This window comes from Sus scrofa, chromosome 14 (assembly GCF_054392235.1).
Source record: "Sus scrofa isolate SSC_HxYL_T2T_F1_AM1 chromosome 14, Sscrofa_HxYL_maternal_Yorkshire_Landrace_v2.0, whole genome shotgun sequence".
Taxonomy (NCBI): domain Eukaryota; kingdom Metazoa; phylum Chordata; class Mammalia; order Artiodactyla; family Suidae; genus Sus; species Sus scrofa.
This window is the reverse complement of record NC_139396.1, coordinates 107,898,227-107,917,211: the sequence shown is the minus strand read 5'-3', so window position 1 is coordinate 107,917,211 and position 18,985 is coordinate 107,898,227. Positions and strand designations below refer to the sequence as shown.

General features: G+C 35.7%; 1 protein-coding gene across 8 annotated transcripts in view; it reads right to left on the bottom strand.

Moving 5' to 3' along the window:
- Positions 1 to 263: 263 nt before the first annotated feature.
- CCSER2 (coiled-coil serine rich protein 2) overlaps positions 264 to 18,985 on the bottom strand; it is a 138,653-nt gene continuing 119,931 nt past the window's right edge. For 3 of the 8 annotated variants that reach the window (XM_021073342.2, XM_021073344.2, XM_084996407.1), the window contains 2 exons: positions 18,148 to 18,232; positions 264 to 5,033 (listed from right to left, as the gene is read on the bottom strand). In XM_021073342.2, coding sequence (XP_020929001.1) covers positions 4,939 to 5,033; positions 18,148 to 18,232 — 180 coding nt within the window. In that variant the 3' untranslated portion in view covers positions 264 to 4,938. Of the gene's footprint in view, positions 5,034 to 12,515; positions 12,556 to 18,099; positions 18,233 to 18,985 lie in introns of all 8 variants that reach the window. The other 5 variants (XM_021073334.2, XM_021073343.2, XM_084996406.1 and 2 more) reach the window with 3 other exon arrangements.

Here is an 18,985-nt window from a genome sequence, read left to right as displayed (position 1 = left end):
TAATGATTTGGAGTTAATAGCATGACATAATCACCACATCAACTTTTAACATCCTATTATATAATGTCTATCACATATAGCTGAATTGGAAAATAAATTACGAATTCCCTAAGAATACTTTTTACTCAATCAGGGGAGAGTGATGCATGTGCAGAAGGGACTGTGTGAAATGAGAGTTTGAAAAAAAAAATCAACCAAATGAACAGTATTTTAGATCTTGTGGGGAAAAGATATGAGAAAAAAGTACACTGTGGACTTCAATGTTGAGGACAAGGAAACTTATAATTATGAACTTTATTTTTATTTACTATGCCAACATTTTCAGGAAAGAGACTTTACATCCAGTTTTTATAATTCACTTTACAAGCAAATTCTAATATACAGTATTTATTCTGAACTTTTTAAATCAATGGGAAAAACAATACTGCAGATATTAAAGATCATGGTGTTTCTGTCTTTTGTCAGTAATGACTTAAGAGATTTTAAATTCTTAAGGTCAGTATTATTTTGCTATGGTGATGCTTTACCAAGGAGAAAGTGAGTAGCTTTTTCCCAACAAGGTTACAACATATGATGTATCTTTAATTACTAGTACAGTTGTAGATCTGTGCTCACCATCAAAATCATTTCTCCGAACATTTCTTTCAAATACTGCAGCAGAAAAATTGAAGGGAGGTGTGGAAAGAAAATTTTAAAATATAATTCAGGCATCGGAATTAAGAAAAATAGCAAGGCCATCATCCCCAAGGAAAAACATCAGGTTATTTGTATTACAGCTATAATTAATGTTCAAGTGTGTGCATAAGCATGCAAACATAACCACCCCAACTAATTCATAAACACGAAAACTATTATGTAAGAGAATAAACTGAAACTATGCTGCAGTCTTACCGCTCTTCATTGCAAGCCTACTTAGTGATCCCAAATTCCATCCTCAGTGCCCTACAGACCAGGAAACCATCAGGACAACTCTGCTCAGAAATGAAGAGTGCATCTCTGTGTCTGTTACACCATCTATGCTACAAGATGATTAAGAAGTGACAGCTACGGGGGATCATGTTCTCTGATGCATTTGAATAAAATACTTAAGGGGACAATGAAACATTCAAAGAACTTAGTGCTTTAATGGGAAAAGTGACATGCTTAGGATATAACTGTGAGAGGCTGTACTTCAAACAGCAACAATACATAGAAATTCATTTCAACAAAGAAAGCCACACCCAATAGGAGGCATTTCGATATTTCAGGCACAACTCCAAGCAATTCAGCTCATTTAAAGTGCAAATCTGATATTTTCTTTCAGATTCAGATTTTTACTTGTTAAAATACTTAATAAAGTTCCCTAATATCTATATAAATACAATGAACAGTAGTCTATATGCCTGAAAATATTGCACAAATTAAAAGACTCCAAAAGAAAAGTGCTAGAAGGGTCTCAGTTATTAGAAACATTCTAAATAACTATGTAATCCTTTAATGCCTTAAAATCAACTGCACTTATTATACTGATTAACTCCTTAGGCCAAGCTGTCTTTAAGGAATTTGATATGCATCCCACTAACAGCCAAATGTATTCCACATACTCTATTTTCTCTTTCACAGATGTGAAGCTTCATCAACACCCGTTAAGACTTCTTCCTCAGGATTTGGAACTCTTGCACTGCAACCATCTTCACTGAAATCACAAGAACCAAGGAATAAAAAGTGATCTGAGTTCCCGTGGAGAAGGATTTGGCACAGAGTTGATGGGTAGAAGCACTAAAGAGAGATGAAGCCAAATCTGGGAGAGATCTCTGATTATTCCAGTGAGCCACATCCCCACCTCACTTCTAACTTAACTTTACTAAGGAGCAGAGAAGCATAATATTCTTGCAGTTTTTAAATAAAACTGCAGGCAAATATTTTATTGTTTCACACAAACATCTAGATTTTTTTCTCTTAAATATAGTATGCTTCATAATTATATTGTATTGATGAGCCTTCTGCCAAGATTAAGGCTCAACAGAGGTACAGAGGAATTGAACTGATGGATTAATATTTCTGAAAATTCATCAGGGAGAAAAATATAGATCAGGAGAAGAACTAGAATAAACACATCGCAGGAGAAACATTTTTAACACACAAAGACATTCCCCTCAGACTAAGGGGGTTAAAAATCAAGTAAAAATTTAACACTTTTCCCCTCAAGATAAAGGGTTACTTGTAAATGATGTTTCACAAGAGTCTATATCAATTTCTAAATAAACCAAAGCCTACTAAGCAGTATGTTTTACTTTAGGGAAACATCCCATTAGCAGTATCTGAGATCAGTTTTCTTTCTCCTTCAAAATGAAAGACTACATGTACCCACTTACAGCATCAACTATTACTGCTCCCCCTTGCGAGGAAAAGAAGCTTTCCTGATATGTCTGATCACTTAGTATACTAATGATACCTGGACTATGTGAAAAACTTTCTAAACTTTAGTGCTTCTGCAGCAGAAGTGCTATTAGATGAAAGAATGATACAAGATTCGTTACCCACCTGTTACCAAAGCCAAGAATGGCTGGTATCCAGTGAATGGCGAGTTTACTCAAGTGGTTCCCCAATGGGTAAGGGAAGATGGCATCAAAATGGTAAACACCTCTTTCCAAATCTCCACTAAAGCACCTGCTGTGCTGCTTCTCGAAAAAGGGATGATGTACATTTTTCATAGGGAACCTAGAAATTTGAGTGACTTTTTGGCCATAATCTCTTTTGGTAAATTTTTGGTCAGTTGATGACAACAAAACTGACTTTGTAAATACTATCTGTCTGAAATACATTAATTCTAATGAAAGCAGTAACAGGTGAACAGCCTAGAGATGCCATGATTTGGAAGAAGGAGAGGGCAAGTGCACTGAACCACTGATGAGTGGCCCACAGCACGATTAGGTTAGTGTGTGTGGTCCCTTGGCAGTTCCACAGATACCTTCTTAGCACACTAAAACAAGTAAGCATATTGCCATCGAAATAGCTTTTAAAACCTTTTAATAAAATGCAATTTCCCTTTCCAATTTTATTTTCCTTCCCAAATCTACTTTTCAAGAAACTGTTATTCAAACACGGACAAACATAAAAGGGAAACCTGGAAAACTCAGAAAAACACAATTACAAATTCCAGTTTTCTCAAGATAGTCTTACTTAAATTTATAATTATACTCAAAATATTTTAACTCATTTTGCTATAGAAAATAGTTTTAAATCCCTATGTTTTGTGCAAACATTTCAAGTCCATTATTCCAATCTTCAGATATTAGCAGAAAGTCAATAAATATAAGTATTACAATAAACACTTAATTTAAAATATATGCTGTGGAACCTTAAACAGCTATCATGGATCCATAAACCTATAGGGTTCAAAATGGAATTACCAGCAAAACTCTAGCACCAACGTATGTTACAAAAGAATACATCTTTAGATCAGATTTCAAGATGTATCCTCACTCAAGCTTTCCCAAATGTATCCAGTAAAAACAAACACAAATGGGGTGTGTGTGTGTGTGTGTAAAACAAAATGTTAAAGCAACATATAATTGATATGTTTATATATATTTATATATATATAAAATGTGAAACATTGTAGCCTGGAGAATTTGTTTGGTAAACAAATAAATATTGAGACTAGAGAGCAAAGAAAAATAAAATTTACATAAACTTCCCATTAAAAGCCCGATCTCCTTTATTCATCACAGAGCGTTTGCATAGACCTTTTATATATACAAATCACTGGCCAGAACTCTGTTTACAGACTACCATTTTCCATTATCATCAAATCTTTAGTTAAAATAGTAACCATATTCACAGGAGGGACTAAGTGAAAAGGGTGAGGCTCTCAGAACCACAATTAACACAGACCTTAAAAGGACTAGATCAGCAAAGCACATCTGTTGCCCACCAAATGGAATATTATGAATTTTCTAATGTGCAGAGAGATGGATAACATGATTAGAGCCTTCTGTAGACTTGTGAGTGGGTAAGCAAACTTTTTGTTTACCTGAGACAAATATGCTCAAATGCTATGTACTTCAACCAGGATATAAATGGAAGAGCCGAACTAGAAGAAGCTTCCACATTTTAATTTAAGATTTGCAAGCTTTCAAAGGAACCTCCATCATGGTAGCAAACTGCACATAAAGCTAGTACAGAACAGATTGTTGTTGATTTTTTTAAATTGGCAGGTGATGGCTATGTATTTAATGTATCTTTGGTTTAGGAAGACGAGAATATTGATTAGAGGCCAAACAATCCCCAGAATTCAAATTGTCATTAGTATTCTGCATGATTTCTTTTCTTCTTGTCAGTGGCCTTGGGATGCTTGTCTTGGCCTGGAAGTTTTGAGGTTCTAGGCGGGGGTTGCTTATTTGTTTTTGTTTGAAAGAGCCAGAAGGGGGGCGGAGCTTAGATACTTTTGGATTTGGATTATTTGCAAGATTTGTTTGACTAGAGGTTGGCTGAAGTTTTGCTGAATTATCTGGTGTGATTGTTGGTGACTTCTTACAAGTGGGAGTCCTACCTGGAGATGTTTCAGGAACTGGAGGAGGTACCAAAGAATTTAAGATGGATGGCTTCAAAAGATGCAAGGACTTGGGCTGAGATGCGTAGCCCTCTGGTAAAGTTTGATTTCTTCCAACTCTCTTAGCCTGGTCTACTGTACTTGACGGGGCAAGTGTCTGAAGAGAAGTGGGTACAACTTGCATGTCATTAATTTGATCATTTGCCAAATGATAAGGCTCTTGACAATTCGTGGTCATGTTCAAGTTTGCTTCAGAAGGTGTACTCTTCACCACATCCTTAGTGAATAGCGGGCTCGGAGAAAAAGGCTGATCTTCCAGACCATGGTTGCTTTCCTGTTGCAAGCCATGTGTAAAGCCTTCGTCCAGATGTGCAACACCCTGATGTTTGCTCTGGACTGTGCACTCACTGTGGGCCTCGATATGTTGCGGCTTTATTAGTTTTCCCTGGGCGTGGTCTGTGGGTCTGGGAAGGCTGCTGGAAGGCTGTAGTACTGGAGGCTATTAAAATTAAAAATAGTATTAACAAGAATTCATTTTAGAAATATCATCCAGAATCAATATAAGTTCCAAATAGGCTGTGTTGATACTTATTATGTTTTAATATGGAAAGTATGTGGGGTTTTTTTAAATCAAAAAATAAATTGCAGTATTCAAGTAATTCATGAGACACACACTATGATAATGCAAACAAAGAAATGGTACAGGCAATAAACATTAAACAACATCCAAAATCGAACAGGAGAAAATAAGTATCCTAAAGTACTGATTCATTGCTGAAAAAAGATTCCTATCCTACTGGCTCATTAATTATTTAAAACTATATATAAGAGCTTGACACAGTAATTTCTACAGCACTTTGGATTAATCTCCATAAAATTTTCAGATAGTAACTATGACCTTCAGAATATTACCCATTTAAAAATTTTTTAAAAAAGGAAAATTGTATAATACCACTTCAGTACACTTTGCTAAAAGATGCATTAATTTAAACTATCAGGTGCTGTACTTCTATCAAGAATTAAAATTACCAGAAGATAAACACAGTTTAGAATGATTTTATTCTCAGTATATATGAAACTGTAATTAAACAAAAACAGATCAACACATTTATCTAATATTAACCTACCTTTAATATTCTTGTTGAAAATTTTTAGAATAAAATGTTTTCACAGCTTATTTCTTCTGTCCCACTGCCATTCTGTTATGGCTGATATGGGGAAAACAGATTTACACTTCCCAAGAGTGAATGTCCATAAATAAAACTAAAAATAACCAAACTTTTTTTTGTGTGTGTCTTTTGTCTTTTCAGGGCCTCACCTGTGGCATATGGAGGTTCCCAGGCTAGGGGTAGAATCAGAGCTACAGCTGCTAGCCTACATTACAGCCACAGCAACACCAGATCCAAGCCAAGTCTGTAACCCACACCACAGCTCATGGCAACACAGATCCTTAACCCACTAAGTGAGGCCAGGGATCAAACCCACAACCTCATGATTCCTAGTCGGATTCGAAAATAACCAGACTTCTGAATGATGTCTGAGAATGAAACAGATGTGAAGTTGCCTGTAACTTGACCACTAAAGCTCAGAAGCCTACAATAGCAAAGTTCTTAAGGCCGATATGCCTTGTACACACTTCTTTGGAGCTCACTGTGTGATTACATTATATACAAACCAGAGGAAACATTCAACTTTCATTACTTTGGGGCATTCCGTAAAGAAATATGAATCTTAAAGTTATCTTTCAATGAGCCAAATAGTTAAAGTATATGGGTGATGAGCCTATTGGTCATATCGTGATATAGGGATGGTTGCTATAAATATTTTAAAACACATACACATACATACACTCACATATACTCTCTACTAACTAATGTGGGCTGAAAATGTCAAAAGGTTTGGCAAAGGGGCTTTAAAAACATTAACATTTTTGAAAGACCATTTTTTATTCATAAAATAATTTCTTTACCATGCTAATCCACAAACAAATCTACACCATATCTCTAATTTCTCCAACAGAAAGGGTGAATCTATTTATAATGCTTGTGTTTTGCTACTTTTTTCACCTCTTTGACTAGCACTTGACAATAAGTGCCAGAGTCAGTGTCAGGGATCAGATGGTGAAAGGGTTATGGTGACTGAGAACAAAATTCACTGATTCATGGAAAGATGGTTGGTCGTGATTGAATGGGGTTTACTTGCTATTTAAAAAAGTAATAAAGTCAAGAAAATGACTGCTCAAAATTAATCTACACAGAATATTAAACTCTTTCTCATCTTGGAATTTTTTTTTTTTTTTAAGGGCTGCACCCACGGCATATGGAAGTTCCCAGGCTAGGGGTATAATCTGAGCTATAGCCGTTGGCCTATGCCACAGCCACAGCAATGCAGGATCCAAGCCGCGTCTGCAACCTACACCACAGCTCAAGGCAACGCCGGATCCTTAATCCACTGAGCAAGGCCTGGGATGAAACCTGCAACCTCATGGTTCCTAAATGGATTCATTTTCACTGTGCCTTGACAGGAACTCCTCATCTTGGAATATTTAAAATAAATAAGCTATCTCAAGATCTAATTCAAGATAAATGTCCTACTTAAATTCACCGGACATTTTCACAATATATTACCACCAAGATGATTTAGAGGTAAAATCACCAAAGAGTTAATTCATGGCTCTCTTCAAGGTAGAAAAAACTGACCAGGCCAAAGTGATACACATTTTAGAAAGATTAGTAAAGGTATAAAGGATGACCATATTAAGCAAACCAAAATTTACCTAAGGAAAAAACAAAGCAACTAAGCAGGAGAAAAGTACAACAAATGGCTGATTGAATGGGGATTTGTTTTCCCTATTTACCTTTTTTCATCTTTAAAAACAAGATATTCTAGTCTCGAGCTAAAAATCTTGAAGCAATTTAAGATCGTTGAAAATATCAGTGACAATTTTAAAATGATTTTATTGTAATATGTCTATTACCCATAAAAAATGTATAAACATGTACTATCAGCTCAAAGCATAAAAAGGTAAAATTTTCTAATTAAGACAATGTATTAAACTGATTATTAAGATAATCAAGCCTCAAAAGTTCCCGTTGTGGCTCAGCAGTAATGAACCCAACTAGTATCCGTGAGGATGCAGGTTCAATTCCTGGCCTTGCTCAGTGGATTAAGGATCCGGCATTGCCATGAGCTGTCATACAGGTCACAGATGTGACTCAGAATCTGTGTTGCTATGGCCAGCAGCTGTAGCTCAGATTCAATCCCTAGCCTGGAAACTTCCACATACTGCAGGTGTGGCCCTAAAAAGCAGAGAAGAAAAAAATAAAGACAATCAAGCCTCCAGAAAAGGGGCAGTATGAACTGTAGATAAATTATCCATTTTCAATTTTCTGATTACTTATACTACCCAAATAACTAATGCTTATAAGAGAACTAAATGGAAATACATCAGAGTGTCAGAAGATGTTCTGCATGTATTAAATGCAATAAAGCTTAATATCAAATAATAAAGATTAGAAAATAATCAGGTTTTTAAGAATAATAAAATTTTGAGTCTTTTAACTGAGAAGAGTTAGAGTCCACGATTACACAAAAAAGTCTACAAAACATTTAATTACATTAAATAAATCCATCATTTCTAAATGTTGAATAAATAGTATTTCTATTTTTATTAAAAGTTTATTTTAGTGATATAATTTCCCTATCCCAAAATAAACATCTTGTTTTATTATTTATTATTATTTAGTTTGGAAATCCATTCTGCTACTTATAAAGAAAAAAGTCTCTTGAAGAAGATCAAGACATCGCCTCAGTGAAGATCAAAGAAATGACTTACTCCTGATGTGCAAAAGATTGTGTGGAACTGGTTTCCCACTAAAGACTGGACTGTTATTAATTACCTGCTGGCAAGTTGAACAAGCTAGTTGCCTCTTAACATCTGCAGGCAAAGCAGAGATGTGTTCTGACAGCTTGCTGCTTGTAGTACAATTACCCAAATTCTAAACACTCCCACCATATTAATATAAAGCAAGATGTTAAAAATTCATCTTACCCAGATTTACTACTGTACTACTACAAATGGTTTTTAGAATGAATTCTAAATATAAAAAGAAAAATCCCATGCTCTCATGGATAATAAGATCAATAGGAAGGAATATCAAAAACCACTCAATCATTTTTAAAACTGTCTGGCATATCGTGCACTGTAGTAGGTATAGGAAAAAAAAGAAGCTGAAAACAATGCATTCCTGTGGTTGAGAGGCTTCGTGAGAGAGTGAGAGAAAGACAGAGACAGAGTCACATAAAAAAAAATGAAGAGACCATGTCTCAAGCATAACAACATGTAGAAAAAAAAAAAAAGAAAACACGTGCCTGGTTCAACAGGTCACAGAAGGCATCCAAGAACTGCAAACATCTTGACTGAGTTTTAAGATGAGTAGGAGTTTGCCAAGTAGATAAGAAGGGAAGAACATACTAAACACAAAGGCACAACAAGAAAATGATATGTTCCAGTAACTTCAAATTGTTAGACTGAACTGGCAAGCACAATGCTGGTGGGAAAGTGTTGGCAAGGGCCAGCTCATAAATGAACGCAAGTCAGACCAAGTAGTTCTCATTCTGTACAATAGATGAGGGGAGACATTGATGAATTTTAAGCAGAGGAATCATAATATCCAATGTGTATTTTGGAATGTCACTCTGATGGAATCAGTGAGGAATGTTACAGAAGGAGATGAGACTGTTAAGCAGAACAGCCAGGTAGTACGCTATTGCTTAACAGCCCAAGTTATAAATATAAGAGTTTAAAATTAGGATGTCGGGAAGGAGGAAAGTTGGAAAGGATAGAAACAGATTTTGAAGGTGAGACAGATAGGTGGCTAGCTGGGAGAAACTTAAAGATGAATTCTGGGTTTCTGGTTTTGAAGATGTAAGATGTGGTACTGCTCTGCATCAAAAAAAGACATCTGGGGAAGTTGCCCACCAGCCCATTCACTTCACAGCTTCAGTGGCCCACAAGACTCAGAGACAAAAGGAATCTCCCCACTTCTGGGGGGATGTCAGGAAACCCCATGCAGTCACAGACAACCAGAGCTTTAGTACTCCATCCCTGCAACCTGTAGAAGGGTTGCTTACTGAAGGTTTAAAATGTGGACCCATTCCTAGACTTAAAGAGCTAAGTGCTTCTCATTGGATTCAGCAACTTCAAGTCTTACTTTAGCAGTCAGATAATACACATCAGCACATTACTCAGAGAATTCTCAGATGGAACAGTTATAGGTATCAAGGTCAAGAGGGCCAGCACCAGGCACTACTGTTGCTGTTATGCAAGGGATTGATAGGCATCTTAAATGATAATTTTTTGGGGGGAGGGGGTCTTTTTAGGGCTGCTCCTATGGCACATGGAAGTTCCCAGGCTAGGGGTCAAATCAGAGCTGTACCTGCCGACCTATGCCACAGCCACAGCAACACAGGATCCAAGCCATGTCTGCAACCTACACCACAGCTCATGGCAACACCAGATCCCTAAGTCACTGAGAGGCCAGGGATCGAACCTCTGTCCTCATGGATACTAGTCGTATTTGTTTCCACTGTGCTTCAATGGGAACTCCTTCAATGATTATCTTAAATGTCTACTCTGTGCTGTTTACAAAGATAACCAGAGACTATGAGCTCCTTAAGGCAGGTATCATGCTTTATTACTCATTTTTTGTTGCTGTAGTTAGTATCCTCAGAATTAGGCACATGGTAGGGATTAAATATATATTTGCTAAATAAAATAATAAATGAATATTTGTAAGTAGTACATTCCAGAATTGCTTTTTTGGTAATAAACTATCAAAATGGTATTTCTCTATTAGGTCAATGATAACAGCAGTAATTTCAACAAGTTTTAAAAAAACACTGATGGAAAACACATAATTAAAAAAATTTTTTCTCTAGGTAAGCTTGGGGTCAGCTTAATGATTCATGTTTGAAGCATAGCATGAAGGATTCATTACATGTTAACATGAACACAGCACTTCCCAACATGACCTGCACCTCCTATAATGACCTACCAGCTATGTCAAAAATGTTTTTTAGTTGAAAACTAGGTATTTCTGGATGAAGTGTGTTAGGGAAACTGTCTTAACATACATTCAACTACTTTCCATTTCTAATTCTAATAATGAAAATGACTGTAACATGTAAAACATCTAGGATAGGACCTCACAGAACACATCAAAATTGCTCAATAAATGTCACTCATGGGTATTAAAAGTTGTGAAGATGATTAATTCAAGCCAAAGCCCTTTTGTAGCTGGGTCTTGGAAAAAAGAAAGCAAATTCTAAACTAGTTGCTATATAATACAAGGTTTCTAGGCTCCAAAAACATATTTTGGAGTTCCAGCTGTGGTGCAACAGAAACAAATCTGACTAGGAACCATGAGGTTGCGGTTTCGATCCCTGGCCTTGCTCAGTGGGTTAATAAGGATCCGGTGTTGCCGTGAGCTGTGGCATAGGCTGCAGACATGGCTCGGACCTGGCATTGCTGTGGCTGTTGGCGTAGGCCAGCAGCTGTAGCTCCAATTCGACCCCTAGCCTGGGAACTTCCAGATGCCATGGGTGTGGCCCTAAAAAAGGCAATTAAAAAAAAAACATATTTCAATAATGTCATTCATATCTTAATGTTCAAATCCACAGCAGGCAAAAATTTGATATGACACAGAGGTCAAGGTTCCTCAAGTGCCCTCCTGGAGATAAACCAGAGCTAGGACAAGCAAGACACTTTAATGTTTACAGAGAATGTTTAATGTATATGAAGGAGCTGGTATAACACTCTTAGCTTTTGAAGTCAGACTGATCTGGGTTTCAGTTCTGGCTCTATCACTATCAGATACTGGGTAAATTATCTTACTACTCAGAAATGGGATTTCATAACTGTAAAATGAGGATATTAAGAGTACCAGCACCTCATTCAATTGCTGTAAATAATTAATAACATACACACAAAGTGCTTATTATATTGTCTGAAAAACTACAAATATAAGAAGTATACTCTGGACTCTAAAAGAAGGGCTCCCAATGGTAGACAGTCCAACTCTTAAGTCTGCAGGCATGATCTCTAATTATCACAACACCCTAAGTGGAAGGCATTGTCTTCTTTTTGAACATAAGTAAACCGAAGTTTAATGAAATTAAGTAGTATGTCCAGACTCACACACTTTATAGCAAATGGCAAATCCCGAATTTGAATTGACGAAGAATTTTAAATGCAACACTAAAACTTTATTATTCTGTGATATGTGGGTTAAGTCCACTGAGTTCACAGACTTTCAGAATATGCAATATAATCAGATAATTATTTTCAAAACTCAAAAAGCAGATTTAAAACCAACATTCAGGTATTAACAACATTCAGGTAGATAAAGCCCTATTTCCTTCTTAATTGATCTGTCTTACACAGGATAACACTCAGACTCCAAATTCAAGCCATACTGTGGAGCAGAATTTCTGGGAAAAAGTAGTTCCAAATGGCCCACTGGAGGAAACACACTGAATACAAGGAAAGGCAAAAAGCACTCATCACTAAGAAAAACTCTTCACCTTTACTATTTCATACCAATTCCAAGTCTAGCATTAACAAAAGAAAAAAACGCTCGTATCAGTTTCTGTGAACATTCTTGTCACCAACAGTAAGATGGTAGCTAGTCAAGCCCTGAAGGAGTAAAAATATGTCAATGTGTGTATGCAGGAGGGCAGAAAATGTTCTAAAGCATAAAAACACTATTGCATAACGGATACAGGAATTACCTAATATTATTTCTTGGTTCATCTAAGTTTATTATTATTATTAAATACATTTTATAGATTAAAAAGAAAATGGAAACAGGGCCATCTGTAACATGCCTGTAATTTCATGCAGGCTCTGACATGCATCATGCAAACTGGGGAAGGAGGTGATAATGAAGGTGGTAGGAAAAAATCTGAAATTGTACTGTACCACGCTTTGTCAGAGAAGTAATGGACTAACTTCTCAACTCCTTGCCAATGGCATAATGGGAGAGCAGAGACAAGAAAAAGACAGGACAATGGTGTCAGAGACCACATACAACACCAAGGAATTGCCATGACTGGGTAGCAGCCAACAGTTATTTACTTTGCTTTTGTTGCATTTTTCTAAGTATCATTATTTTAATATATTTATATAAAATGAAAACATATTTTAATAGATTTATACTTTCGCTGAAGTTGTCTGCAAGTTAATACAAATATTTATATCCACAGAACAGTGTATATAAATTTCTTACCCTTAAAAGGAACCACTTGAAGAATCTTACCAAATAGAATATTGAAAATAATTCTGACACAATGAATATTCATATTCCAAACATCTAAAAAGGTTTGGCTGCATGTAATCCTTAATAAAGAAAGTAGAAATTATTTTTAATAATTTCAGGGTCTTGCATATTATAAATAAACACAACTCAATGTTAGTTTATTACTGCTGCTGCATTAAAGACCAATTAGAGAATAATCTAATCTTCAAGTATGTCTTAAATATGATGTTCTACATTGCAAGGCTCAATACATCACTAGAGATGGAAGACATGATGAATCCCTAGTGTAACTAGATCCAAAGAATTCCACTCCAAAATTCACAGGAACCTAATCACAGCTTCCAAGGATTCCTGGGGACTAGAAATGCTCTTACTCCCTAGATCTCAGAAAAGTGCCTCTAAATCTAAGAGAACTTGGGGAAGACACCTGACTAATAAAATGTTATAAACAAACAATTTCTGAAACAAGGAATTCAATGGTTTTTATAAGTTGATCAATTAACCGCTTTTAAAAACTAAGTGAATAATAGTGACTTAAGCATTTACAACACAGGCATAATCAGTGTGAGATGCTGAATTTTCTAGAGCCTACATCTCTAAGATACAGAACCCATTGGCATTTACCTCTGGGATGCAGAACAGTTCAGAGGAAAATAAAAACCTAAATAACATCATAATAGTACAATTCCACTGGTGTGACCAATATGCATGGCGTATTTATCCAGAGTAGGATACTGCAGGCACTATGATACAGCAACAAATACAGCTAACAGAACAATTCCACAATCTATAGAGCAGGTTGTTATGAAAGGATTATACAGATAACAGCAATTGCTGTGTTTCTCGTAATTGTTAAAGTATTGAGGGAGGAAGTAACCTATGCCTATGTTTATGGGATGGCCTCCTGGACCATGAGTTTGATGCACATTTCTAGTCAATTACCAGTGACGAATATGCACTTCAATTAGCCGCAAAAATGAACACAATGACATATTCTATATCAATCACACTTTAAAAAAATAGCTTACTGTAAAATCAAATTGTTCAGTTTTTATCAAGTTATTTACCCTTTTCCATTTCACCAATGAATATATTTTATCTTTATGAAAAGTCATTCCCAGTGCTAATTTCTCATCAAAGCACTAAAGCTGATGTTCTCCTTACATATACAATTGATTGCAGTCACTTACGGAAGCCAATCAAATTGCACCATGTTAATGTATACTTTATGAATATGTTTGACAGTTTAAGAATACACATTAAGCACCTCTACAAAGAAAATACCCCTTAATCAAGTACCATCCTTCTACTGCTGACACTGAGCTATACAAAATAATAAACTGCAATTCAACAACATCTCTAACAGGGGAAAATGGAAACAATATCAATGTCAACAGCAGGAAAAAATTAAATAAATGATAATATCCCCATGATAATGTATTATCATGCAGCCATTAAAATGATGTTTTCAGGAAATATTTACTATATGAAAAATGCTCATATGATACTACATGAAAAAAGCAAAACAAAAATGGAGAAAACATGATCATTTTTCTAAGAGAAAGCACTGTTTCATGAATCTTTTATCTAAATTTTAAATATACACACATGTATGTGTTGGCTGTAAACACATAGTTTCATTCAGTAAATACATACGGGGCTATGATGTAAAATGAATTTGTGTCACTTGCCAAAAAAGGTTTGTGAAACAACTCCTGAAGATTATAAGAGGAGGAGTAAAATATAAGACAACAGAATGTCATCCATAATAAAATTCTGATGAATAGACTTAGTTACTATTATACATTTAGAAATTATGCAACATTGTATCAAGAAACTACTGAGCTATTAAGGGATATGGCTATTAAGACACAAACAAGTATTATTTTTGTTGCTTAAAAACTTTTTCTTTCAATTTAAATTACTGCACATGGAAGGTAAAGGTAGGTAGACTTCTAGTCTTTAAAGCAAAGTGCTAAAGAGCAAATTGTAAGTCTTTTTAGGCATGGTCAGAAATAGGTATTATCTCAAAATATACTTTTTGAAAAGCCAAGTATTCCTAGAAGCATATGCTCTGACAAGAAATGTTATCTGAGATTACCATAAAGGCTTTTACTTGCTAAAAGTAATTATTTCTATTAAATTTCTATACTGTGAAACCTAAATTTTAGGCTACACTTATCATTCCTAATTTTACACAGTTGGAAATTAGAAAGAGTCTACCAATGTCAGTTAAGTCAATTTGGACAAAAATGCCTACCAACAACAGGAAGACCCTTGAATGTCTAAATGTAGATTATTTTCTGCTAACTTAGAGAAAATTTTAATTTGACACTGGAAGATAAGCATCAAGTTAAGACTGGTAATACACTGAGAAAAGAAATAGAAGTCAAAAATTTCCTGAGAAAGAAAAAAATATATTAAAGACCAGAATGTCCCTTTTATTCGCCCCCCTTTCTTTCCTTTTTTTTTTTAATTTTTATTTTTTTAAGGGCTGCACCCACAGCATATGGAAGTTCCCAGGCTAGGGGTTGAATTGGAGCTACAGATGCTGGCCTACACCACAGCTATAGCAACGCCAGACCCAAGCTGTGTCTGTGACCTACACCACAGCTCACCACAATGCCAGATTCTTAACCCACTGAGTGAGGTCAGGAATTGAACCTGCAACTTTATGGTTCCTAGTTGGATTCGTTTCCACCGCATCACAATGGGAACTCCCCTTTTACCTCCATTTTTAAAGAATCATTCTTCAATTCACCAGGAACATTGGCCACTGCAGCTTTCTGGAGTGACCACAGCAAAGCAGCCCATGCAAACATTTGTTATTTCACTCTGCAGTATCTACAATAGGCTACCTTTTTAGGCCTAACTACTCTCATACATTTTAAAAAACAAGACCAGAATAACAAACTTCCTTACAAAGACTAACAGCCAAGTTTACCTGGCTTCTGCATTTACCAAAAAAAAAGGTAGCTCACTCAAGCTGACATTCAAGAGGGCATCAAAAAGAATTTATTATTGAACATGATAATGTATGAGGAAGAGGATTCTCTCAACTACCTACCATCACGTACAGAATCAACCTCTCCAAAAATCAGCATTAGCAAGCACATATTGACTAAATGTGGAGATGAATATTATTTTACTGAATATGTACAAGTTTAGTATAGGAAAAGGGGAGATCCATTCCAAAACCCTCTGAAAAACTACTGGATTTACCCTTATAAGTTCATACCCTTTTCCTTCTCTATACTTTATCGCTATAAAATAATAATTATTATTGAACTCCTCCAGCTGTTATCAGGGAAAATTAAAAATAGTGTAGTAGTTTAAACGTTTCCATTAAAGGAAACTTGGAAGCTCAATCAATACTATCAAAAAGTCCTCCAGTCATCACTTTCCACAAACAGGGTCCTATAGTCTCACTGATCAAGTCTTAGGGCCAGTTCTCTTAGCTGCATTAGGCAGGAGAACTTACCCAATGCATTTGTCTCTTCTAGGCGGCAAACGCATCCAAACTCTGGAGAACCAAAACTTTCTCTTTGCTAACTTGGAGATCCAGAGAAAGGATTCTGATCTAGAAAAGCTAGAAAGACATCTTGATAGTAGTGTTGAACAACAGACAGTGCTGCTGCATAACTGGAAATGAAAAAAATAGCTCAGAACCCAAAAGGAAGTAGGCCAAAGACTCAGATGAGGGACAAGAAAATTCTAAAGCTATACAAATGAGAAACTAGTGAAATGGGTGCTCCTTGGAAACATGTTTCCAAAATAAATCTAAAACTAGTTGTAATACTGAATAATTAACCTTAAACTTCAATTCCATTTTACAGCTAGCTGAGAGGCAGAATAGGGGAGGAGAATAGTGGGGAAAAGCGCAGAGACTGAAAGGGGCTTCAGAAAATTTAAGGTAGGTACATCAATCTGAGGTAAATCTGTCAACCATGCAGCATACTGCTTAGAAGCCTAAGAATACATTATTAAATGTTATAAATGCCCTTTAAAATTCAGATTAGCTCACTTGTAATTTAGTATTATTCTTTATATACTAGCAATCTTTAGAGGAGAAAAGAAAACAACTTTATTGAAGAAAAGGAAGTAAAAAGGAGGATTTACAAAGGTGATAGGAGATGGAAAAGGAAAGAAAGAGGGATGTTTCCGCTCAACAAATTAACTTGCTACTAAAAAATGATATAAAAGCCTATGTAAACTCTCTATTCCACTGTTAAAACAGTGTAAAAGGGAAGGAAAGGTATACTGGCCAAAATATAAACTTCAAACCTTGCCTCAAATTTATGTTGATACCTCATAACTGACTAATTCAAGAAATAAATTTCTATTTGAATAAATCACAATAAATTTTAAGTGCTTAAAATATCCTCCTTTTAGACCTTTGATACTTCACATTACTTACATAAGGATAGTTTATGAAAAAAACTGATAGGAATCACAAATCAGGGCAAATACATGGAGAAGGCATAAAAGTGACTGACAGTATTTACATCTTTTTCATTAATATTAGCTTTTGGGGGGTGACTTTTCAGAAAAGATAAAATATAACCAACTTACCAGGTATACTTAAGTACAAAACACAAAATAATAAACACTGTTTTGGAAAGCAGATTTAACGTAAACAAAAACATTTTTTAAGTCAAACAATTACTAAATCATTAGAAATGTTAGTAAACCATGCATATTCAGAAGCCATTTCTTCTTACTGTAAAGCAGCTGATAAATTACAAGGACATATTAGTTGTTAAAAAAAAAAACCCTTAAAAATTATTTAAAAGATTTTTCTATTAGATTACAGTGAAACACAATCAAAGCCTTTTGATTAGGAAATATTTAAAGAAATGTGCAATGGTCTAGTAAGCCTGCTCCCTAAACAATATGCATCTGTTCATTACACCACTGTGGATAGTGTATACATTTTTAATATGACTAGATTTAAAAAAAAAATTTTTTATTCATATACCTCAAGGTCATGAAAATAGAAAATACATTAAAGACAGATGCATGTCGGTAGGTCTAGGGTCACTGGCAATAGGTTTAAACAGCATTAGAATGGAATTAATCCCAGACAGCTTTCCTGAGGCTCTAAGTAGAAGTCTATTTTACATGCAGTCAAAGAAAGTGTTAATCAAGAGTGGAGAGCCCAGGGAGTGCTGGTTTAGCATGTGCCTGCAGGTCACTCTGGACGGAAGAGAAGGTGCTGGGGAGGGACAGTCATGCAGAAGGGAATACCATGAACAGGAAGCCAGAGCAGGATAGGAGTGAGAGACACAGACTCACTCTGTCTGCGGTGCGGCGGAACAGTCCGTGGGATCCCTTGGAAGGAGCCCTGCCAAGGAGAGAAGGAGGGAGCAGAATACCCACCCTGTGCAGAGAGAGATGGGGGCAGGGAGGTATAATAAAAAAGGGAACCGAAAAATAGAGAAACCACAGTCACACTTTTAAAAAAATAACAATAGTGTTAATGAAAAGATAGATTTCATTTTTTAAAATATAGGCAGTCCAAATCACTAAAAATACATCATAATCCATATCAAGTTATTTTTCATATATTAAGAAAAAATTATTTTCCTCTAATATTTGTAGTTAGTGCATAAAATAACATTTTTTCTAGCATACAATTACATTTATCATTATGTATCTTTTTTTAAAGTAGCAGGTTCCAGGGGGTTTTTTGGGCTTTTTGTTGTTGTTTTTTTACAAAAAATGAAAGCATTTAAAAGGTAAGATAGACTTTAGGTGTTAAACATACAGAAACTTCATCAACAATAAATCAGGAAATAAAAAATTACCATACAAAAATTTGCACTGCTTTTTAAAATGATAGGTTTTCAAAGGATTAGCAGGTAAAATAAAGAACATCAGCTGAAGATAGCAGAACCAACAGAGCATTCAAAAGACTTAGGATGTGAGAGTGAGTACTATGTGACATATAGGCTATAGGTTTCACATGCAAGCTTTTTTTAAGGCCGTATCTGCAGCATATGCTAATTCCCAGGCTAGGGGTTGAATCGAAGCTGCAGATGAGACCTAGGCGACAAGCACAGCAACACCAGAGCCAGATCCAAGCCACATCTGCAACCTGTGTGTAGCCTGCAGCAACGGCCAGAGCCTCAAC